This window comes from Hippopotamus amphibius, chromosome 17 (genome assembly GCF_030028045.1).
Source record: "Hippopotamus amphibius kiboko isolate mHipAmp2 chromosome 17, mHipAmp2.hap2, whole genome shotgun sequence".
Taxonomy (NCBI): Eukaryota; Metazoa; Chordata; class Mammalia; order Artiodactyla; family Hippopotamidae; genus Hippopotamus; species Hippopotamus amphibius.
Genome location: NC_080202.1, coordinates 2,091,742 through 2,115,817, shown reverse-complemented (window position 1 = coordinate 2,115,817; position 24,076 = coordinate 2,091,742). Strand labels below are relative to the sequence as shown.

Genomic DNA, 24,076 nt, shown 5'->3' with positions numbered 1-24,076 from the left:
TACTGAGTGAAAGGCTCTGTGTAGCACAACACAAGCGGCTGAGAAAGAGATCAAAGTGTTAAGATGAAGTATTCACTGTCCACTAAATTATAGCCCGAACAGGGACAAAGGCACACAAACGACGCAACAGTGAATTAAATACCCAGTGGGTGTCAGATACCAAAGGCCCGTGTCCAGGCCACAGGGGGTGAGCTGCAGCCTCAGGAAAGGGTTGACACAGGAAGAGAGGCGGTATTTAGGGGCGTGAAAGCACAAAAGGAAGACAGTCCCGGCTGGAACCTCGTCCCGGTCAGAACTGCTGGTGCAACGCTGCAAAGGCAGGAGGCTCGACCCACTCTGATGGTACCTGAGTTTGCTTTGCGGCTTCCAGCCTCCGGGCGCAGCGCTCAGCAGCCTGGAGCCCCCAAAGCCCAGAGAAGGGGGTCTGCTCAGGGACTCGAGCGAGGGGCTCTTGCGAAGATAAGGGTCTGGCTTCAGGTCCTCGGCCCTTCCCTTCAGAAGATCTGTGGGGACAAGAGAATCACACATTCTGCGGGGCAGAGACATGACTGGTCACTACACGCCCAGTACAACACAACCCTCACGTCAGTCTCACGTACAAATACACAACAGACACCGAATCACTGTGCTGTGCACCTGAAACCAACACAGTGTAGTAAATCAACCACACTCCAGTACACTCATATAAAAAAATACACCACAGACACAGAGAGAGATGCACAGGTACACTTTCTGGATTGACTGATAAAAATAAAAACAGGGACACGGTGTTTTCTAGAAAGGATTCTCCAGGCAGGACGGACTCCAGAATGCGTAAGGACTAATGCCTTTAGCCCCTGTTCCAAAATGACTGAATTTCAAGGCGGCACCAGCAGAGCACTGATGGAGGCCCTGCTTCTACGCGTCTTTGGCAGGTACCCGGGTGGCCTGGCCCAGGAAGCCAGCCCGACCCCAGGTGACGCGCTGTGCTCTCATGAAGGGGCACCTGAGGGAGGGCGCCGGCAGGAAGACGCCCAGTGGGCTTATCAGGTCAAAACGCTGGGAACCAGGAATGATCCCGTTTCACAGGACAGGAAGCCATGCCAACCTCAGGGCCCAGCTCCCTAAAAATCAATAAAAAATACTCCTTCTAAGGCTCTTCTCTGCTGTCATATGAGTCCGAGGCAAAACGGCTAACAGGCTGAACCCTCCAGAGGATGTTTCCTAAAGGAGCACAGGAGTGAAGAACGGGAGAGAATTCCTGAGACTGTCTAGTTTGTACGTACAGAGGACTCGGGATCAGGGAACTGGTCCCTTGCTCGAGGCCACACACAGCCAGTGACCAAGCCAAGCCCACGGCCGCCCCTCTGATGCCGTCAACAGTCGTGGAGAAAACAACACTTGTAGAGCTAATGGCATCAATTACGGTGCTCAAGTGCAGGGTGAGGCTAATTAGCCAGGAAGAGCAGAGAAAAACAGTGTTTACATCACTACAGGCAACAACAGGAACAGCGCATTAACCCCAGTCCTGCAGCTTCCAGGGACGTGATGCAGGCCTGGCCGGAAAGCAGGACGTTGTCACTGTGCAGTCCTTTGTGGGCCAAGTAAAGAGTCACCCCGGGGGGACAGGGGCCTGCAGGGGGTGGGGGTGGGGGGCTGAGGATGAACTATTTACTTCCGGGCAATCGCCACTGTGGTCTCATTGCCAGTATTAACCTTGACCATGAAAAGAATGGTTTCTCTACACAAAGGAAAACAAAGCTGGAGGAACAGAGATGCCGATACTAAGACCAAGAGTTCACCTAAGGCACTGGCTCAGATGCTAAGTTTCATGTTACAGGAACTTTACCACAATTGGAGAAAAATAACATGCACAGCACTGATCACGGAGCTGTTCCCATCTCAGACTGCGTGGCAAGCGTGGAGAACGCGACACAGGTGCCCGCTCTGCTTTCCTCGTTCCTCTGACCTGGACCATCCGTGGTCTCTGGTCACTGTGTCCCTCCTCCTGGAAGTCATCATCACGACTCAAAGTCCTATACGAAGCGTGACGACTTCTTTATGAAGCTGCTAAGCAGGGCCATAGCCAGCCTCGTCACCAAAAGGCATCGGGGTAGAAAGAATCAGGAAAAATCCTAACCTGGTCCCAGAGCTACTCAAAAATCAGTGTGGCTGTTATAAATCGCTTAAGCTCTTCAGGGCGTGAGTGTCTCACCTGTAAAATGCAGGGAACAGGCCAAGGTAATCTTTAACTTCTCAATGTCAGCGTTTACCTAAGGCTAAAGTCCTATTAATTCCATGAAAAAGAAAATGCAATTCATAAGGGAAAAAAATAAGGTGGTGAAAGAGTGTACAGCCAAAGGGTGAAACTTATCTGACAGAAACAACTATTTTAAGGATAAACCTTTTTCTGACCATGGCCTAAAAGCAGGACAGTAGGGGTTTTTTTATTCACCGTGTCACACAAACTGTCTTCTACTTAGGAACAAAGGATTTCTCTCCATGCGGTCTAGATTTCTGGCTTTCTCTCCTTCTTGCAGGCATCAGGAATAAGTCAGTTAGTGCTCTTCTCATCTTTTCTGTTTCCTCTCCACGGTGACCTTGCAGACACCACTGATTTCCAGGGTGCACGTTCTGGACAAGCCGACCCTTCTGCTAACGCCTCCGGGCTCTGGCGTGTGAGCTGACTTGGCAGAGAACCACACACAGGTGCCAGCAGCCCCTCCACCGCTCCGGCCCCAGCCCGCCAGGTTCCCTCCACCCTGCAGGCCATCCCGCGAGGCGGACAGCGCGACTTCTGTCTCAGAGACGAGGGAACCAGCGCCGAGGGCTGGAATAACCGGGCCAGAGCCGGACTGTAAGTGGCGGGGCCGAGGTTCAAGCCCACACTGTCCCACCCCGGCCCCCCTCAACGGCTTCCTCACGTCGGCCATCAGCACAGGAGGTGCAGCAGGAGCGGAAATGGGACACGTGAGGCCCTGCGGTCGCAAGCAGCGCTTCACCATCAGGATGTGAATTTTTAAAAGTACGGCAAAACAACAGGAAGAGGTTTACTCAAAGACAAAGATGTCTCAGAAGAGGCATATTTTAGGAATTGTGGGAGCAACAGACCCTCACAATCAGATAAGATTTTTTTCTCAAAATAGTTACTTCTAAAGATGAGACATTCTCTTGAGATTTAGTAAAAACACAAACAAACAAAAGAACGCCAGAGCCTGACATTTCTCCAAAACTCACACACCCTGAGACGTGCAGCCACCAGGACACAGCTGGGGTCGCGTGGCCATAACACATCCACTCAGAGTTTGGAACTGTCTGCAATACATGCCACTTATTGCAAATAAATGATTCTTTTTCTCAGCTCAGTTTCACGCAAAGAAAAGACGAAAAGTTAACCTCACAATACTTACGTCAAAAGGACTTCCTATTTGAGGTGATTTACCTGAGAGAGGGAGGTCTGGGAGGTCCAAGCGCTGAGTCACTGCTTTGCTGGCCGGCCGAGCGCCGCTGAAGGTCGAGTGCCTCTGAAACCAAAGGGCAGCAGCATAGGTGGGCGTGTCACATCAGGAACAGCGTGAGCAAGGGGGGGGGGGTGTGTGCTCCCGCGGGCGTACAGCAGTTCTCAAGCTCGTCAGAATCACCTTTTAAAACAACTTCTTTATCTGAATACATGATAAATGCAATTGGAACACAAAGGACACAGAGTGACGACAAAGTCTCCCATCACCCAGTCCTTCTCCCCGGGTAGCTGTTATTAATCATGTTCGTGAACATCTTCCGGGAATGGTCCATGTGTGTTCAATGACGTGTGTCAAAATACTGTTTTTTAATGGCCAACAGGTACGTGAAAAGACGCTCCACATCGCTAGCCATTAGGGAAAAACAAATCAAAATCACAAGGAGATATCACCTCCCACGTGTTAGGACGGTCATTACAAAAAACAGCAACCACAGGAAAAACAAGTGTCGGTGAGGATGTGGAGAAACTGGAACCCTTGTGCACTGTTAGGTGGGAGTGCGAAATGGTGCAGCTGGTTTGGAAAATAGTAGGGAGGTTCCTCAAAAAAGTAAAAATAGAACTACCATGTTATCCAGCAATGCCACTTCTGGGTAGGTACCCAGAGGAACGGAAACAGAATCTTGAGGAGGTATCTGCACGCCCAAGTTCACTGTAGCATGACTCACATCAGCCAAGAGGGGGAAGCAACTTGCACGTCTACTAACCAATGCATGGATAAAGGAAATGTCGTCTCTGCAATGTTATTTAGCCTTAAAAAAGACGGGAACCCTGTCACTAACTGCGACCTGGATGCACCCTGAGGGCATGCTCCGCAGGCGGGGACCACACCTGTGCTGTGGCCGGAAAGCTGAACCTAGGTCTCGACAGAAGTGGTCCGAGGCCGTACTTGGAGGAAGGCTTCCTGATTCTGGCAGAAACAGGCATTCCTTTAAAGGGCCAGCTGTGGGGTGTTCTGGGAACATGGGCTGCAGCTCAGTGTAGATCAGAGCTTCCCCCGCAGCCTCTCCTCTGTTCAATTCCCTCCTGCTTTACTAGCTACAGCTACTGATGTGTTTCCAAACGCATCAGGGAACATGCTCATACAGAAATAGCCCGTTGAGTGGGGAAAAATCTGTAGAAGGAATTTCACTGCATTGTTTTCATAACAAGTCAAATCCAAAACCACCTCCACGTGCATCAACAGCGGAGTGGTTAAATACATCACTGCATGATCACGCAGCCTTTAAATAAAGAAGGAATCATTTCTCCAAACACTGACATGTAAAGATATCTGACATAGTCCTTCATTCACCTGACATATATTTATTGAGCTTCTACTATGATATGATTATGTGCAGCCACTGTTCTAGATAAGAGATGCAACTGCAACGAAAGGGATAAAAATCCTTGCCCTTGGGGACACATGCCAACGAGAAAGCGACAGGAGCCAGTGTCTGGATAATGTGCAGTGTAACCCGGTTTACAAAACCTCCTCCCTCACTACACACACACACACACACACACACACACACACACACACACACTTTCACGTTAAAGAAAAACTCCTAGAAGGATACACAACAAGCCATAAACAAAGGTTATTTCTGGGGCTGGGGAGCAAGGGGGATGTTTAACTTTTTCCCTTTTATACTTAAGTTTTTGGAAAAATATATTTAAAATAAGCACAAGAGTTAAAAATTGGAAATAATCCACAAGTCAACCATCAGTAGGAAGGATAAACCATCAGCAGAACGGCGTATCGACACCGCAACGAAAGAACCACCACAAAAACAGGAACGAAATCTCAGACGCAACAGGTGATGAAACAGTCTGAGATGCTTTATCTTGGTGTCGGTTACACATGGAAACATTTGAGTTACGTATTCAAGGGAGTGTGTACTTCATGGTACGTGGATTATAGCCGGTGGTGTGCTGCAGCTGTGTGTACCTGCTCCCAGGGCCCACTGATAAATCTCCAGGAACCGTGCAGGCTAAGCTACTAACCACAGCTGTTATTACAACCAGACCACGTTAAAAGCAAAAGTAATAAGTACTCAAAACTCACTGCTTCCTAAATATTTTATTACATTTTACTATTGGGGTCTTCATACCTGTTGTGTCTGCCTTGTAGAAATACTATCTAGGGACTTTCCTGGTGAACAGTGGTTAAGAATCCGCCTGCCAATGCAGGGCACACAGGTTCGAGCCCTGATCCCAGAAGATCGCACATGCTGAGGAGCAACTAAGCCCGTGTGCCACAACTACTAAGCCTGTATGCTGTAACTACTGAAGCCTGCGCACCTAGAGCCCGTGCTCCACAACAAGAAAAGCCACCACAATGAGAAGCCCGTGCACCACAAAGAGGAGCCCCTGCTCACCGCAACGAGAGAAAGCCCACGTGCAGCAACGAAGACCCAATGCAGCCAAGAAAAAAAATAGGAAGAAATACTATCTAACGTACATCGCTCCTCAACTCCATGTGCACTGAGGTCGTGGAAAGAGCTCGACACTGGCAGCGACGGGAATGTTAACACCAGAGAAATCAGCAAACACTACAACTCAGGGCTCTTTTCCCCCAAAGAGCCAGTTTGTTAAAAACATTTACCAGCAAATTCGTGTTTACAGCTCAATAAAAATAGGTAAAAATGAAGCATGACCTCTTTCACTTTTATTAAATAAGCAATGATTATCATAAAATTAGTGTTTTATTTGGTTTTACACAGAAGGTGGTAGAAGTTACCTTCAAGGGCAAAAAGGTGAAAAAAAAATTTTTTTAAAGCTTAGAAGATCCCACACCATATGCATAGCTACTAAGGACATCAAAACACGGGACTTGTTGACAACAACCCCACTCTCAGCTCAGCAGAAGCAGGATGCCGGGTGCTGTGAATAACGTCAGAAGCCCTGGTCTCAGAAACGCCAAGAGGCTTTGGCCTCAAACTTTCAGGTTTTACATGCAGTTACATGCAGTGAACTCTAAGAATTTATAAGTTGTAAACATTCTCTCTCCAGGGGCATTTAAAAAAAAAAAACAATTCTTTGAGAAGAAGATCTAGTTCAATGTCCACTTCCAGTAAAAATTACAATCTTCATTTAACTGAAAACTCTGACAGTGTCATCTTACGGGAAATCAAGGAAGTGGTGTTAACAAAACTGTATGTTTACAGCGTCTCAGACCCACATCAGGCCCAAAGGGTAATTTTTAATGAAAGTTTCATTATTATTATTTTAGGCATATTAAAAAAGATGTTCCACGTGTCTCAAAAAATAAAAAAGATGTTCCACATGTCTCAAAAAATAAGTTTGCGTCCCTTCTGTTGCCCATGTACCGAGTGACCCTGGCCCCACCCACACCCCGTGGGCTCAGATACCTGCATTGGAGACACAGCGGCAGCAGGAGCGGTCCTCACGGGGATTCCGCTCAGGGGGCTCCTGGGGGCCTTATGCACAGAAATATTCTGCCCAGCTCCACCTGCCAAGACAAGAGATGGGAACGTTTCTACGCTGTCCCAGTTCAAAACAGCAAATAACAGTTCCTGACTTGCTACTCTTTTGGCAACTAAAAATGTATCCCATGCTGCTAATCAGGTATCACGTCTACTCTTTCATCCTCTTCTGCTCTGGACCAGTGCTGAATCGGGGAATGAGTTGGGAAGTTAACTTAGTGGGGGCCGCTCTTAGATGCAGGACACACGAGGAAGAAGAAAACGTGCAGGTGACGAGGCACCTACGGGAAGAACAGAGCACTCTAGCGTAAACCGCACTGTCCATCGCTCTCCCAGACCAGATGTAGGCACTGGGCCTCCACAGCTTCTGGTCTCTATAGTCTAACCTCAATCAAGTTTAGCCCCAAACTATTTTAGCAGAGACAACATCCTAGGGTTAGCTGTTACTCTGGCCTTCCAATACAACGGGCATATTTGTTTTGCAATCAAGGGAAGAAATATATTGTATTTTGGATACAGGCACATTTGGTTTCTTCTCTCTACTGTATTTATGGGTATACAGTACAGAGATGCACCTTTCCTCACACGTAGAAAACAGTGAATGAAGGTGAACTGTGAGTCAGGCAGACATTTCCAGAAAAAGCCAGGACTGTCCCACCGTCAGGAATGACAGGTCAGCACTGCTGGCCACACACAGGACTGGGGGAGAAGAGTGTAACAGCGCGTCCTAGGATATGGAAGGCCCAGGTGCCAGCAAGACAGCCTAACACAGGGACTCGGCGCCTCGTTTCCTGGGAGACAAAGCCTCGGTCCAACCCTGTTAACCCTCCGGAGATGTAAGAAGGCCAACAGTAGTGACCTGGATTTAACGGACACAGAGGCAGAAGAGGAAGATGGAGAAGCAGGAACTGGAGGGGAGGAGAGGAGAGGAGAGCTGACTCCCTCCGCTGTCTCATGCAGCCCCGGTGGGCGTCGCGTGCCGTGTCTGCACGTGGACGGCTGGGGAGGGCCCTGTGGGTGCACAAACATGAGGCCCAGGAGGTGGGGCACGGGCTTAATCTACGGGGCCTCGGTCTCAACTTGAGTTTTGCTTATGCAACAAAATGACGAAATACCTGGACGTCCCAAATCAAATGACTTGATAAGGGACTTAACGGTGGTTGCAGACTCTGAAGATGTTGGAGGAGTCCTGTTCACATAGAGGCCGTGCCACCGGCCGGGTGCATCCACCTCGGAGGTCTCCGACTCTTCCTTCACAGGTCTGCACGGCAAAGAGCAAATCAGATTGAAAAGGTGGAGGATGTCCCCACGCGGGACACAGGACACAGATGGAAACAACCAACGTGGAGAAGAGAAACAAATCTGGGAGGAGAATGTCAAGTAGAAAATCCTGTTCTCTACACCAGCTCTGCATCTTTAGGAACTACTATGGGTACTGCATTCCATGTGTATCAGAGATGTTTTCTTGGGAATGGCCAGAGATGGTGTTTTTATATGTAGAGTGACTTTTCTCAAAAAAAATAAAGGATGTAAGTCTTATCTATGCTGCCAACTGTAAAAAAATAGACGTCTTATTTATCATAAAATAGTGAGTCAGAAAGAGAAAAACAAATATCGCATATTAACACATATATGTGGAATACAGAAAAATGGTACAAATCAACCTGTTTGCAAGGCAGAAATAGAGACACAGATGTAGAGAAAAAACATATGGACACCAAGTAGGGAAAGTGGGGAGGATTGGGGGGAATGAATTGGGAGATTGGGATACCAAATAGTACACTCTAAATATATGCAGTTTATTGTATGTTAATTGTATCTCAATAAAAGTTCTTAAAAATAAAATAAAATAAAATAAAATAAAATAAAATAAAATAAGTTAGCTTACTGTCCATGGTGGTTACAATGGGTTGGTGTGTCACTGTGAATTCCAACTCCCACCTGGAGCAAGGAGGTTGGAAAGGTGACATCTCAGGACCCCCCTGCAGCTAGGATTTCAGATGGGGGATTTAGGCTCCCCCCACCAGAAACACTGAACAAGACGTGGACCACGACCTGAGTTGGGGAGGAGAGGCAGAGCGCAGGGCATTCACTATGCTGAGACCAACGGAAGCAGAGACAAGATGCTTCCGCTGCTGGAAACTGGTGGCAGCTTTCCGACCGGGCAGGCAGCTTCCTGGTTTAAGGCGTCTGTTCATGGCAGAGGCAGCAGCTCCCCTGGCAGCCCAGTTCTGTGTAACTTCAAGAACTGCTCCTGGAAGCTCAGCCTGGAGTATGTTTCTCCAGCCCCCACCCCAACAATCCTGCAAGTCCCTTAGTACTTTCCTGCTTAAACCCACAAGGCTGCCATCTATCAGGTGCAACAGAATCCTGACCCACACATGTTTACCCCCCAGGAATGGGAATGGTAACTGTACTCTAGAGCAACACTGCAACTCTGCATGAGGTGAAGCTTCTCCACTCTCCCACACTTTCCTGAGTTCTCTCTGTGATTTCCAAACTGGAGCACAGATTCATGGAAGAGCCTTTTAAAGACAGACCGTCTGAGGCACGGCTTCCTCATCCAGGGGACGTTAGCCTGTCATTTAATCTCCCTGTGAATGAGCCAAGACAACATCTCCCAACTTGGGATTCCTAAATCACTGCTCCTTTTATTATATCAAATTGCCACAGCTGTTTTGCAAGAAAATGACTAATTTATGAGAAGGGCTCAAACAGAATACTTCTGGCAGTGTACTTTAATAAGGTCAGTGGAAGTTTAAGTATTTATTTACTGATTTTTTTGAATGGAACCTAGCTACTCATAAGCTTCTGTGGTTGAATTTACTTGTCCTTATTTCTCAAAGCTTCCTCCTTTTGTTCTATTTATTCTATGTGAGTAGAATAAATTTAAGTGAAACAGAACTTAAAACACTTAAATCACACTGCCCTACACTCCTGTCTCCACAGTCCCTTCTTTTGAGTGGAAAAAAAAAATCAGTAAACTTTTTTGGAAGGAAATATCCGGTATTTCAGAAATTGGTAAGGTTTTATTTTTTTTAATCAGATGGGGTTGGCTTTTGTTATTTTCCCTCTTGTGTCACACAGTATAAAACCAGATGGTAGATATGCAGAAAGAGAGTGAAATCAGATTAGGTGTAAGCAGGAAAAAAACCTCTCGTTTCTGTCCCAACCATTCTCAGGAAGGTGAGAAAGTGGGCACCTTCTTACCCGTCCACATACATGTCCTGCCACCTCAGAGCCTGGAGAGATTGAGGGTACCCCTCAAAGGAAGATCTTTTTTCAAAATCCATGTTCATTTCACTTCTTGATAATTTAATAAGAATAAAATGGGGAAATCCCACATTCTGCTCAGGTGTTCCCTTTGAGTACCTAAGTTTCCCTGTGATTCATAGCATCATATGATAAAGAGGACTCATTTCAACGCCGTAAGAAAGTAGCAAGGACATGAGAACCAATTCCAGCCCCCGCTTTCAGGTACCAAGAGCACTGCTCCAACCATCAGTCTGCTGGGCTGGAACAGCAAGTAGCAGTGAGAGAAAACCCTGCAAGCTGTTTAGGCCGATTAGAGACACCACTAGACTACAGACCTATCACATTATGTAACAGCGATGTGAGCACCTGTGTGCCCCTGCGTGTGTGCATGTGTGCCTGTGTGCACCTGTGTGTGAACACCTGCGTGTGTGCACCTGTGTGAGCACCTGTGTCTGAGCACCTGTGTGCACGTACCTGTGTGCATGCATGTGCGCCTGTGTGCACCTGTGTGAGCACCTGTGTGCGGGCACCTGTGTGTGTGCATGTGCGCCTGTGTGCACCTGTGTGCCAAGTCACAAAACAAAGCCTGAAATGAACAACCACAGAACACAGTCATTAAGAACGCTATTGATCTCATCAGCACTTTAACCATAAGCAGGGACACCAGCCTGTCTTCAGACTGTTTGGAATCAATCAGTAACAGCCCAGCAATAAATGAAGTATGATGTTTCCTCTGTTCCCAGGAAAAATCAGAACTCTGCATTCTATAAAAGATACTAAGAAATACTCAAGCAAACAGCCAGGTGTACCGTAGCCAACTCACTAAGTAAAGGAAACATTCCAAGAGGCCACTATGGGTCCAACACTGTTCATCGTCAGCTTCTGCCTCCTAAGATGCACGTGAGGCTCTCAGGTTGATCTGCAAGATGAAACCACACATACAGCCAAAGGAGCCTTGGAAATCCCTTGAATCACCCAAGACGACAGCTTGCATGGTGCTGTAAATACAACTGCACACAAACACCTCCTGCAGCCGCACTTCCTGCACTTTGCACCGTCTGCTTCTCGGGCACAGCTCTAACGGCTGCCTTGTTTAGCCACCACGTTTAGCCAACCCCAGGAATGAGGCATGTTCTCTGTCTGCTCCCAGCATGTACAACTCTGATGATAATGTATAACTTCCCCCCAAATAATAATAATTTCCTCTTCCTCCGCACTCCTTGCAGCCTCTGAGTCTCTGACAGGCAACAGAAATCTACCTTAAAGAACCTTCCTTCTAGTTTAAGACATGCGAAGAAGATTTCAAGAGCAGTCGGGCAGAGTGAGCACAGATCTAGGCAGAATCCAGACACAGATCTTGGGCGAACAACAGGCCCTGATCTACAAATAGATTTCACAGTATAAAGTGAAGTGAATCACTTGCACTCAAGGGAGAACAGACATTTGTAAATACAGGTCAGGAAACAGATTTAGACACCTAAAAGCATCTGCCTTCAGAATACAATAAAATTCAAGAAAATATATGAACGGTGACAATTTAAAATGAAAGGCTGAGTGTAAAAATTATATTAACAATCTAATAATCCCACAAAAATAGTTTAAAGCAGAACCAGCTCAAGAGAAAAAAGAACAAGGGCATATTGGGAAAGTCCCTCTGAAAACGGATGAGATGAACAATGTCAGGGTGGGATTTCAGTTCCGCAGGCAAATGACAGTGTGGTAATAAATGGTGCTGGCACGACCAGCTGTCCACCTGGAAGAAAAAGACCCACCCCTCGCATCAGACTAAATAAAGAAAGTAGACCAAGGAGAACACTGATTACCTTCCAGGAGGCTACGAGAGGTAGAGAAGGATGAATATTTTTCTTTAACACCTCCATTTTATTACCAGTTCACCTACATATTACTTCATTATTAAGAAGAAATCCAATACAACCTCTGTATAGCACTGGGAACTCTACTCAGTGATCTGTGGTGACCTAAATGGGAAGGAAATCTAAAAAAGAGGGAATATACGTATACACGTAGCTGATTCACTTTGCTGTACAGCAGAAATTAACACAACATTGTAATACGACTATACTCCAATTAAAAAAAGAAGAAATCCAGTACAGTAAATCACCAAACATCTATTTGTTTTTAAATTTCAACAAGACAATTCTAGACTTCAAGTTTCATATATTCTATTTTCCGATACTCGAGTCTTTCATGAAAAATTAATTTATGCAAAATTAGTATATCTTTTCCTTGCCTTCTTGTTTCCAATAATGAAATCATTTAAAAAATAACAATTTGTACTTAGAAGTCAACCTCCCATCTGCAACTGGTATTGAAAATTCAGCTTGCTTCTGCCTTGATTTTAGTCATCTGATGTGCCTTTAAAGTTCTGACCTACACACACTGGAAAACTGAGAACAAAGCGACCGGAGGGTCCTGCAGAAACGTGGCCAGCAATTAAAAATCAGGCAACAGACTTGTCTAAATAATGACATATTTATTTAGCACTTCATAAACACCTACATATAAAAATATTCAACAGTCCCCAGAGAAAGATCAAAATATGTGGGGCAGAGACAGCTGTGCATTTGAAGCTGAGGTTGCATTTTTCTTGTTTATATTTGAAAACACCCAGCAAATGAATTATAAATCATCCTAAGGATTCTGTCTGAGGTAAAGATCTCCCAGTATATAAGTTCCTATCCCACTAGGACAATTCCAGTGGGTGTCAAAACTATTTGTTTTTTACAGAGAGGACAGCGACCTCTCCTCTTTCTGTCACCAAGTGGAATCCTAGTGACTCTGTGCTGTCCAGCTGGACACCCCACAATGTCCTCCTGAGATAAAGGGCTCTCCTGTTCCTAATTTTCCATGGTTCAGACATGAATGCCTGTCCGGCCTCGGCCTCCTGATAGTGTACCTAACGGTCCAGAAGACCCTCACACGAGAGCTGGAGCGGGTTCTGCCTGATGGAGGTTGCTGAATTGGACCCAGATCTTCACAAATGTATGCACTTCCAGAAGTTCAAAGTCACACCTTGAATCTTGGATCCCTCTGAGTTATGTGCTTCTGAATCGAAAGAGTCTTTACATTTCCAGGGTGAGTTTTATTCACGAGGCGTTTGCCTTTGTTCATTAGTTCTCAGTTCCATTCCAAGTAACATCATCACCATGTAAACTTATCTGATTCAGCTACATTCCTTTATGATCAAGCAAACATCTATATATAGAGAACCCAAAAGAGATTTTGGAAATCAGCCCAAAACGTGGTGGTGGCTTGTTTCAGACGAAGTAAGGAAGTCAGACCCCAGCTCGAAAAGGTGAAATCAAGGTGACACAGAGGAAGCAGAACTTTCTAATTTCTTCGGAACGAGACGTCACGCAGATGGCTTCCTATTTTGCCTAAAATAGTGTTAATTCCAAGCTTATCAGATACCATATTCAAAAGGAAGCATAAAAATAAACTCCAAAAAAGTAAAGCACAGCCTGGGCTGCATTTGCTCTGCACGTGCAACGCCACGGCCCTTGCTCAGCACCCTGGGTGCATCTAAAATTTTTTTCACAACAGACTTTTTTTTTCAAAACAACTTCATCTTTTGCTCCAAACAAAAGACTGCTGTATCTTCTGAGAAGACGAAAGAAAAAAAAAAAGCGGGAAGGATCATCTTTGTGCAGAGTTGATTCCAAAATGCAAAAAAAAAAAAAAAAAAGGGTAAAGAGACTTGCTGTGACTCTGGGAAACAATGGCTGTGAGGAGGAGACCGTTTGGTTCTTTATCAAAAGGTTATTTCTCCTCTACACATTCCCCCTCTCACACAGAAATGGTTGTGGTTCCCATCATGGCAAGGGCTGGGCGGCCTCTTCCACCACCTGCTCTGCTAGCTGACAGAGACCATGGAGCTGGAAAATAGAAACAGGAGGCAGAGGCTGGTAAAGGTGTTACTTGATGCAATACGACCTTAGTCTACACACACAAGGACTGACAGCTGACACTGTCCGCAGGGAAAAGCTCAGATCCGGAATAGGACCAGCATGTCTGAATTTCGACGTCTCTTGGAAGTCGAAGGTCTTCAGACAGAGAAAATGCTAGAGACTTCAAAATGCCGGGCTCCTGCCACTAGACCTTCACCAACAGGCAAGGGTGTCAGCAGAGAAGTCTAAGACCAACCAAACCAGGCCCCTGTAATGGACAGAATGTGCTCCCCTCCACTGTCCTATAGTTAAGGCTAAAAAAGAAAAAAAAAAGATTTCTTTTACTATTACAGTGTATACATTCTAAAGGCTTCAGGGAAGCTCACGCCCACTTTTCAAAGCAAATCTGTAAAGGTGGGGGCCGGGGAGCAGGTGCCACATCTCCAATGCCACAGACGCACATTTCTCAGCTGTGAAAACATAAGTCGTGTGAGGGTGAGAGGACTGTGCTTGTTGGGACAGCAGAGGACCAGTCTCTGCCTCGAGGGCCAAATAAAATGCCAGAGGCCCCCGGAAGTTGGAGGTTCGCATGTGAGCTCTGCTCGGACACTGCTCAGGAATCCCCGTGAGAACTGGCCCCCCTCCTGGGGCCGGAGATGCCGTATCAAAGCACCACAGGGAGAGAGCGGGACCAGGGGCTAGGCCTCCAGCTTCCCCCTTTCCCTCTCTGTGACAGTCCAGACACCTGGCGAGCGGCTGTGACACGTTACAGCTCTAGAACAACACACAGGGCACACGGGCACACGACTGACGTCAGGGCAGAATGCATGTGTGCGCACACAGAGTTCAAAGCCAGTTGCAGAGAGTCTGGCAGTGAGTGGCCCCACGCTGCTCACTTCAGAGGCGACAACGTGGGGACCAGCGGCACAACCTAAACACCTCGTGAACCTTCGACGTCCTATTTTAGAAACTAACAGTTAATCAGGCAAAGACAGTGAGTGTGTTCAACTCCTGAAGATGTTTCCCATGGCCGCTCAGTGGTGTCATGTCATAAATTCAGCAAAAATCGAATGAACTGCCTAAAAACAATGGTCTTTACTGTGTCGGAGGAAGAGGGGACACACAGAGGTCTCTCCGGGCTCCTGTCTGAGATGCCTGTGTCGTGTACATCTCGCCAACAGTGTCTTTTGTTAGAAAGCCTGCATGTGGCAAAATTGAGGCATTAAGTCGAGCTGCACGTGTGTTCTCTGAATCCCAAGGACTCAACTTTTCGGGAAAAAGATCTGCTGTTTTAACTCCGATGAAAGTTTTAATTTCATTGTGTTTCCCTCAATGGTTCAAAACAAGCAGCAGCCAGAGCTGAGACAGTTATTCATCATCCTTTCATCCAACCCCTTACATGTCCAGCAAAACAGATCACTTTCAGGTCCACAGAAATTGCACAGGCTTGTTCAAATTTCTGGAAGAGAAAGAGGAGGCCCATGGCCCGGCTACAACACGGAGATGCCACTGTGCAAGGGAGACCTAAGGCTCACGTTGGGAAGATGGCAGGGTGGGCACATGTGCCCGTGACTCCCCCACCAGAGAAAGGCCAGCCGACCAACTAGTCTCAGAACTGCAGAGCTTGGGGGCTTTAAAAACCCACCTACTCTTACCTCCTCACGTAACAGAGGAAGGAGCTTGGTCTGGGAAGAAAACCTTGCCAGCTGGTGGCAAAGACAAGACCAGAGCCTCATTTTCCCATGAATCTTAACATCAGTTATTCTGACTCCAAAATATAAAAATATCTCTGAAAACATCACAGGACTGAACATGGCCAATGAGCTACGTTTTAGAATTGTCTAAAAATGCTACGCTAAGTAACGTTTCACTTTGTCTTAGCTGTTGAGTTCTCGGTGATAAACACGAACGTGCCTTCACAGCCAGGCCCCTGCCTGCCTGCCTACCGGCCTGTGATCTCCCGATGCCGGCTGATGAGAATGCAAATCAGCCCATCCGGGACCACGATCGAGGCACTTTCCCGATGCTCTTACCTGCTCTTGGTTGCACTTGGAGGATCTCATCAGAGAATTTCCTGCAAGTTCCCTGGCTGTGGCTGAACCGAGAATGACTTTGGAGATGACTGTCACAGTCAAACCGAATTTCCGTCAAGAACCCAGGCAGCCAAGATGGAGACACTCAGCGGATTTGGGAGCTCCGAGGTGTGAGCTCCTGCGGAAGGTACAGGAAGAGGCGGGGCTAGCGGCAAGCGACCAGCAGCCAGAGCAGCGCAAAATCAGACAGGAAAGCACTCTGACAAACGTCTGAAGCGCTGCCCGAGGCAATGACGGCCAAGAAACCCACGGTGTCTGCAGGGTTTCCGTGACATGCTGTGTTCTGAACCGGTGTCAGGTCTCGGGTTTTGAAATATTTTGTGATAAGGAATTAAACTGCTGGATTTGTAAGGTAGGTTTGCAAATCACTGGAAAATCAAAAGAGAAACATACTGTGTTTTTTTAAAAAAGTGACCCTAAGTTTGAAAATGTTGGATGTAGCACATGGGGCCCTAAATTGTCAAGACGCATGCAGACGTCCTATGATATAAGGTTCAAGTTGTATACTCTGACCTGTATCTTAGAATCTATGTAAGAACGCAGCATATCTAACTGATTTAGGGCCACCTCTTAAACTCAAGGCGTGTCTTTTACCATTTATCTGTAAAATAACATATATATGAAGCAATGCAAGTTATGACGTGGTTCCTCTTCCAAAGACACACAACAGAAAAGCAAGACACGTGGACAAACAAACAAAAGCAGACACCAAAGCAAACCAGAATGACCTCACAATCATTTCAACAGAACACTGTGAAATCTAGTTTTCCTATTCTGCTTTGGTGGCCAGAGGGTATAGGTGTGACTATAAAATCACGTTCTTGATTTTCATAAAGAAAGGGCGACCATGGGATTGACTGAAGCAAGTTTGGTAAGAGAATCAAAACAGAATTCAGAGCAGAAACCTACTCCTTCCAGGTACCACATCAGACCCAGAGGCTTGGAATCCAGCCCCTGTCAATCCTGAAACACAGGTGAAAAGGGCAAAGTTTACAAACCTGCCTCCAGAACCTACTAAATCTGACTTTTAAACTCTACTACGTTCCATATTGAGAGACAAATCCAAAATAACTGCCTAATAACCAAGAATCTCAATGTTAAGGACATTTATTCCTGATTGGGAAAACGAGAGCACTGCATTAGCTGAAACCTAAAATACTCTTGATAATCTTGTTTGGAAACCATTTAAATTTTAAACAATAACCAATGCGGGGCTCACTTTGGGAACAGCTGTCTCTGAAAGCATGCTCTTAAGAAGAGCTTGTTGGGACAGCATGGCCTGTGACGTCCCCCTTGAGAGCAGAAGGGAATCACGTATCAGCCGGACGTATGTTCTCCATGCTCACCCTTTTTAATAAAGTGGCTTATTTCAAGACCTTCTGGAGGGAGCCCACGGACGCTGCTAATACAAAAGCAGGTCCTGGGCCAGGACAGTGAGGCCTTCATCTGGTGCCCTGACCAGCACTGAGATGCAAGAGCCTCCTCTCCTCCAAACCCGGAGAGGACTCGGCTAGAACTTTGTCCCTGCCAGTGAGGAGTTTTCTCATCTCTGAGAATGGCAGTGACGGTGCTGGGTGGAGCATTCCTACTGTGGAGCTAGTTATCGCCTGACTGTGGGGTTAGTTATTCCCATGGCCGTGGAGCTGGTTAAACTCTGGCCATGGGGTTAGTTATCCCCTGGCTGGAGGGTTGGTGTGAACGGGGGCAGAGGGACCTGGAGGGGAGGTGGGGGCTCGGGACAGTGCCTCCGCAGAGTCACGTACGTGGACGCCGGCGCCCCGGGTGCTGGCTGGGGACCCACCTGCCACGGGCCTGCGCATCCCCCAGCGCCTTCTGCAGCCGGGCGTTCTTCTCCTCCTCCTCCAGCAGCCTCCGCTTGACGGTGCGCAGCTCCTGCTGGGCCTCGCACTTGATGTCGTTGGCCACCACCACCGCCGTCTGCAGGTCGGCCTGGAAGCGCCTCCACTCCTCCGTCTCATCCTAGAAGAGCCGGAGTCCGCGCTCGCATCAGGCAGGCCCCCCAGGCAGGGGCTGCAGGGCCCAGATGGGTCCCCACACAAGACCGGCCGCGCGGCCTCGCCACTGGGAAAAGGCCCCGGCAGGAGCTGCACCCTCGGGTGTCGGAGTCCCCGTCCTGAAGTCAAGGCCACTTGCATCCCTCCTGGCCACACTGTCTGTGGCTCCAGGGCCCAGGCCCCACAAAGATACCGTATACAGCGGGGCCTCTCAGAGGTTTCCAAACCCGGGTTAATGGGGATGCTTCCGGTAAAACGACGGTGAGGCCCCAACACCGCTGTGACCGCGTCTCACCTTTATCTGCTTCGTCAGAGTCTTCAGCTGCCTCTCCAGGTCTGACTTCTGCTCCTCCAGCTTCACCACGTTGCCTGGAAATGAACAGGCAGACGGAGTTGGAAAAGTCTCGGGACTCTGGGGAGAAGCTAAGCAGCCCCAGATCCTGCAATGGCTCTGCAACCCGCCCTTCTGCCGGGTCCGTCCCGGCGCCCTGAGCGCTGCAGCCAGAGGCCGGGGGTTGCTCTGAGATAGGAGAACAGGAAGGTTTGGAAAAGAGGTGGTGCGAGGTTTGGGGACAGCCTTGGAGGCAGGCTGCACAGCCTCGCAGCGCTACGGGAAGAGAGCACACAGCTGCCCTCACCCGCGCGTACTCTCGGCCTCCCTGGCAGCGCACACGATGACCTGAACACCCGTCATCGCTCATGGTGGACACGGCTGGTTATCACGGATGTGACTTTCACACCGGTTTCTAGAGTCATGGGAGTCAGTCACAGTTAAAACTCTGAATCACTGGGGCAGCTTTTCAAAAGCGCAGACGTTCACAAGCCCCAGACCCTGACCCACAGAGCATCTCGCAGGTGGCGGGGCGGGGTCGGGGGGGTATGCTAACGGCGCCACTGCAGACCCGGCTCCCTTTCCCTAGTTAAGAACGTCTTCCTTGCAGCGTGTCATGCTCAGTGAAATAAGTCAGAATGAGAGAGACAAGCACTGTATGGTATCACATGCGGAGTCTAAAGAACACACCAAACAAGAAGCGGACCCGCAGACACGGAGGACAAACCCGTGCTCACCGTGGCGGGGGAGGGGAGACACAGGGGTCGGGGGTTAAGAGATGCAAACTATTAGGTATAAAATAAGCTACAAGGATATACTGTACAACACGGAAAATAGCCAATATTTTATACTAACTGTAAATAGAGTAACACTTCAAAAGTTGTGAATCACTATCTTATACATCCATAACTTGCATAATATTGTACATCGACTCTACCTCAATAAAAAAATAAAAATCAAATTAGAAACTTGAAAAAAAAAAAAAGAACATCTTCAGTCCCTCTCTGTCTCCAGTTCTCTCCACGTTGCTATCAGAGTCATTTATTTTTAATCAATTTACTTATTTATTTATTTTTAGCTGTGTTGGGTCTTCACTGCTGCGCAGGCTTTCTCTAGTTGTGGCGAGCAGAGGCTACTTTTCATTGCAGTGCACAGGCTTCTCAATGCAGTGGCTTCTCTTGTTGCGGTGCACAGACTCTAGGCATGCAGGCTTCAGTAGTTGTGGCACAAGGGCTCAGCAGTTGTGGCTCGCAGGCTCTAGAGTGCAGGCTCAGTCGCTATGGCCCACGGGCTTAGCTGCATGTGGGATCTTCCTGGACCAGGGATCAAACTCGTGTCCCCTGTATTGGCTGGTGGACTCTTAACCACTAGCACCACCAGGGAAGCCCAGAGTCATTTAATTTAAATCTGAACACATCATTACACGTGGTGTAAGTTCTCCAATGGGTCCCCATGGTCCTTCCACAGCTGTTCTTGTCTATTAAAGATATGAACAGCGACTTTCTAGGTGGCGCAGTGGTTGAGAATCCGCCTGCCAATGCAGGGGACACAGGTTCGATCCCTGCTCCAGGAAGATCCCACATGCCACAGAGCAACTAAGCCTGTGAGCCACAACTATTGAGCCTGCGCTTTAGAGCCTGTGAGCCACAACTATTGAGCCCATGTGCCACAACTACTGAAGCCCACAAGCCTAGAGCCCGTGCTCTGCAACGAGAAGCCACGGCAATGAGGAGCCTGCACACCACAACAAAGAGGAGCCCCCCCTTACTGAAATTAGACAAAGCCCATGTGCAGCAACACAGCCAAAAAATAAATAAATAAATTTATTTAAAAAAAGATATGAACAGAATTACCAGAAGAGCTTCAAAAACCCCACACGTGGTCAGATTCTACCCCAACAGTTCAGGTTCACACATGGGACCTGAGGGTTTCTGTTTAGGGTCAACAGCACAGACTCAGACAGCGCTCCTCAGCTTCTTTTTATCTTTCTGTCCATTCCTCTGAAGGGTCTTAAGGGGAAGGAGTGATTTATCGCGAGATGGATCATGTCTCCACATCTCCTGGTGAAAAGACATCTACTAATACCTTAACGTCCCCAACAGAGGTTAAATGGCTTCTCAAAAGATGCAGGTGGGTCGCTGTTCTTTTCAGCCTTGGATACGTCATGACGTAGCCAGAGCAAGCGAGCCTGATGTGTGCTCTGCACAGTAATTACACGCTGCTTTCTTGGTATGTCTGTGCCGACTTTTTAGAATTTGGGGACAGCACAACTGAATTCTCCACAACGATAAATCACTAAAAAAATGAACAAAATACAAACAAAAACCGGTCTTCCCCTGTCTGACCTTGCACAGGTGTGCTGCTTTATTCTCAGGGGTGACTGTTGAGAAGGGCCTGGTGACAGTGATTCTGAGTCCTGTCATCCCGCTTCCCCGGTGACACTGACCAATGGATCAAGGGATAGACGACGTGGCCAGGTATCATGGTCAAGGCAGGAACGTACAGCTGCCAGGCGCACAGGATCAGCTCCCACGGCAAGAATGGTACATTCCCAAGAGCCTCCTGTCCCAATGTTTTCATCAAACGAAAGGCTATTGCATTGAACAGGCTCACTGGTTGATGTCCTTGTGAAAAAAGCCCGCCCCACGGGTGCAGAAACCCACTCACCCACCGCACCCCTCCCCGTGTAACACGCGACAGGCGTCCGCAAGATGCTTCCACAGCCTCCAGCCTGGAGAACTCGCCTCACCTGCGGTAACTTCCCTCCCGACGGGCACCAGCGCTGCCGAGAGGGCGTCACGCTTTCCTGGGAAAGTGACCGTACATGTCTTTGGTTCTGGTTCGCAGCCATGCTGTCTGCTACGGGTTTTTGTTTTTTTTGTTTTTGAATCTCACGAATCCACTCATGTCGCCACTTTCCCATCTGTTCCACTCTAGCACTTTCTGGAGCAGCTCAGGGTCAGACAGGGGACGTTCCCCTCCCCTTCTCTGGAGGTTTCCGTCCACATCGAAGGCACCACACCTCCCGCCTGCGCGAGGCTCACCTGTCGCTCAGGTTTCCCCCAAGAGGCACGTCACGGCTCTCCTGTGCCAGGGACACTGGAGGGCATTTCAGGACTACACTTCGGGGGCCATTTTAAACAGAGAAATTACCAGCATAAAAACACAAAAATGCAAAAAACGTGGCACGCGATCAGCTGTGAAAGACACCTGCTGGCCTGAGCTGAAACAGGAAGGCGGGCATCCCCTCGTCCCACCTGAGCCGGGGGTGCACTCTGGGAGCCTCAAACTTCCCACCGCTCTGCATGGGCACCAGTGGCTGTGGAAGCACTGCACTGATCCTGGGGGTTACCAGTCAGCTTTCGCCAGCAGGTGAATTCGCAAATAAGGGTTCCACAAATAACTGGGATGGGCTGTACCCACTGGGGAGCTTTTCAGGCAACCAGCCCGTGCTACTTTCAGCAAGGCAGGCGCCACTAAGAGCTCTGAGCACTAATTCTCTTGTTACAAAATGAAAACACATTAGATGCGACCACTTGATAAGGCTTAATTACCTGGACACAGCAGGCAGTGTTTAATCTCTGAAGAACATCCCTGCCTGTTCACAAGCAAGCCGGATGCCGCTGCCTCTTCCGTAAGACGTGGGCAACCCCTGTGAGTCACCTGACACTCACCGTCCACAGGACCCACGCTGGGCTGTTTCCTCCTGAGGCTGAGAGCAACCGGACCTCCGCCCCCTGCCTTTCTACCCGCGCGGTGCCAACAGCAACACCTGTTGTGCGGTCGGCAGGGCGGCTCACACGCAGCGCTCCCCACGCCCCGCGCTGTCCGCCCACGGTCAACACTCTTTCTTCGGCATCACCTGCCCTGCGGCTCCGCTTAGGAGAGTAATGATTCTGTCCCTTTTAACTGCCCGTCTTGCGGGAGGCCACGGCACGCTGGAAAGGAAGGCCTTTCACCGGCACCCCCTCCCGCCTAACCCACGCGCACCGGGCTTGATCCTACCCACCTTCCAGCTCGCTGATGAGCTGGCTGTTGTGCAGCTTGACGGCCCGATGCTGCTCCACCTGGTCCTCCAGCTCGAATATGGTCTCCTTCATGTCTTTAATCTCCGCGTCGCTCTCCGACGCTTTCTCCTGCAGCTTCAGGCTGGTCCTGCTCAGCTGTTCTGCCTGATGGTCGCAGATCTCCTTCAGGTAAGAGTAATCCTTTTCCACCTGGAAGGAAAGGAAGGTTCCCTGGTCACCTGGACGCACGTCAGCGCCAGGCCCATCGAGGCAGCGGCAGAGGCAGCTCGGGGCAGAGAACAGCCAAGGCGACAGACAGGCAGAGAAGCGCGACGGATGCAAACGGCCAAACGGGCGGGCTCTGGGCCCTTCCTACGGCCTGCAGAAAGCCGCGCCTGCCTATTAAATAGCCTCCGTCCCCGCCCCTTCCGGGAGCCGCCCAGGAGCACGGCCGCCCGCCTCGCGTCCGCGGGGGAGCGGCGCCCCCTGCCGGGGAGCCGGGGGGCCGCCGCCCGCACGCCCGGACCGCTGCAGCCACCGCGCCTCCTCAGGGCAACCCCGGTGACAGCCAGACACGGAAGGGCGCGCAGCACACGCCTCTCACCTGTTCAGCTTCAATCAGGGACCGTTCTCAACGTACAGGAAAGCACCAGAGGTGAGACAACCACGCACCGAAACAGACCGACCAAGTTAGATCCCGCCGCGTCTGCGAGACCTTGGACGAGGCTTGTTCGCGCCTCACTCCTTCCCACCCCCGAGTGTGGCTGTTCCCCGAGGGGTGTTTCACGGTTACTGTGCGTGGACGTGCCCGTGGGAACACACAGTAGTGCTCCGGGTGCTCTCACGTCTACACAGATGCTGCCACGCCGCGTGAGGCCTGGCGGGCACTGTTCTACCCTGCAGTGTGCCCTTCGGCAAGAGGCTCCTGTCCTGCTTGTGCGGTGTCCTGCATTTGCTATGACGCGTCCGTTCTCAAACAGGATTAAACTTGTCTGCAATTATGTTTCTGAGATGTATTCATAATGACACACATTACTCTGCTCAGTACTTCATTTTTTTTTTTTTTAACTTTTTTTTTGGCATACGGGCTTAGTTGCTCCGCGGCATGTGGGATCTTCCTGGAGCAGGGATCGAACCCATGTCCTCTCCATTGGCAGGCGGATTCTTAACCACTGCGCCACCTAGGAAGTCCCTTTTTTTTTTTTTTAAGGAAAGCTTTATTCTTTTTTCTTTTGATGAGCTGTGAGGCTTGTGGGATCTTAGTTCCCCGACCAGGGATTAAATCCGGGTCCTCGGCAATGTCAGCGCCGCGTCCTAACCACTGGACCACCAGGGAATTGCCTAGGTCACTACTTTATTTCATTTTTTTTTGATTACCAATTTAAAAAATTTTTATTTGCTCTCCCAAATTAAGTTAGCTCACATATCCCATTAGGTCACCACTTTAAATGCTGCATAGTATTCTGTCTGAATATACTAATCATTTTATCATTGCAAACTATACGCTGTTTCTATGCTTCTTCGTTATTAAATAGCTGTATTT

General features: G+C 48.7%; 1 protein-coding gene across 6 annotated transcripts in view; it reads right to left on the bottom strand.

The window, feature by feature from the left end:
- The window catches only part of SPECC1 (sperm antigen with calponin homology and coiled-coil domains 1), a 187,088-nt gene that overhangs the window by 50,960 nt on the left and 112,052 nt on the right, over positions 1 to 24,076 (bottom strand). For 3 of the 6 annotated variants that reach the window (XM_057716152.1, XM_057716153.1, XM_057716154.1), the window contains 7 exons: positions 22,536 to 22,743; positions 18,491 to 18,564; positions 17,982 to 18,160; positions 8,040 to 8,185; positions 6,850 to 6,950; positions 3,422 to 3,503; positions 347 to 503 (listed from right to left, as the gene is read on the bottom strand). In XM_057716152.1, the coding sequence (XP_057572135.1) occupies positions 347 to 503; positions 3,422 to 3,503; positions 6,850 to 6,950; positions 8,040 to 8,185; positions 17,982 to 18,160; positions 18,491 to 18,564; positions 22,536 to 22,743 (947 nt within the window). Of the gene's footprint in view, positions 1 to 346; positions 504 to 3,421; positions 3,504 to 6,849; positions 6,951 to 8,039; positions 8,186 to 12,664; positions 14,076 to 15,063; positions 15,547 to 16,120; positions 16,299 to 17,981; positions 18,161 to 18,490; positions 18,565 to 22,535; positions 22,744 to 24,076 lie in introns of those variants that run through there. The other 3 variants (XR_009050023.1, XR_009050024.1, XM_057716155.1) reach the window with 3 other exon arrangements.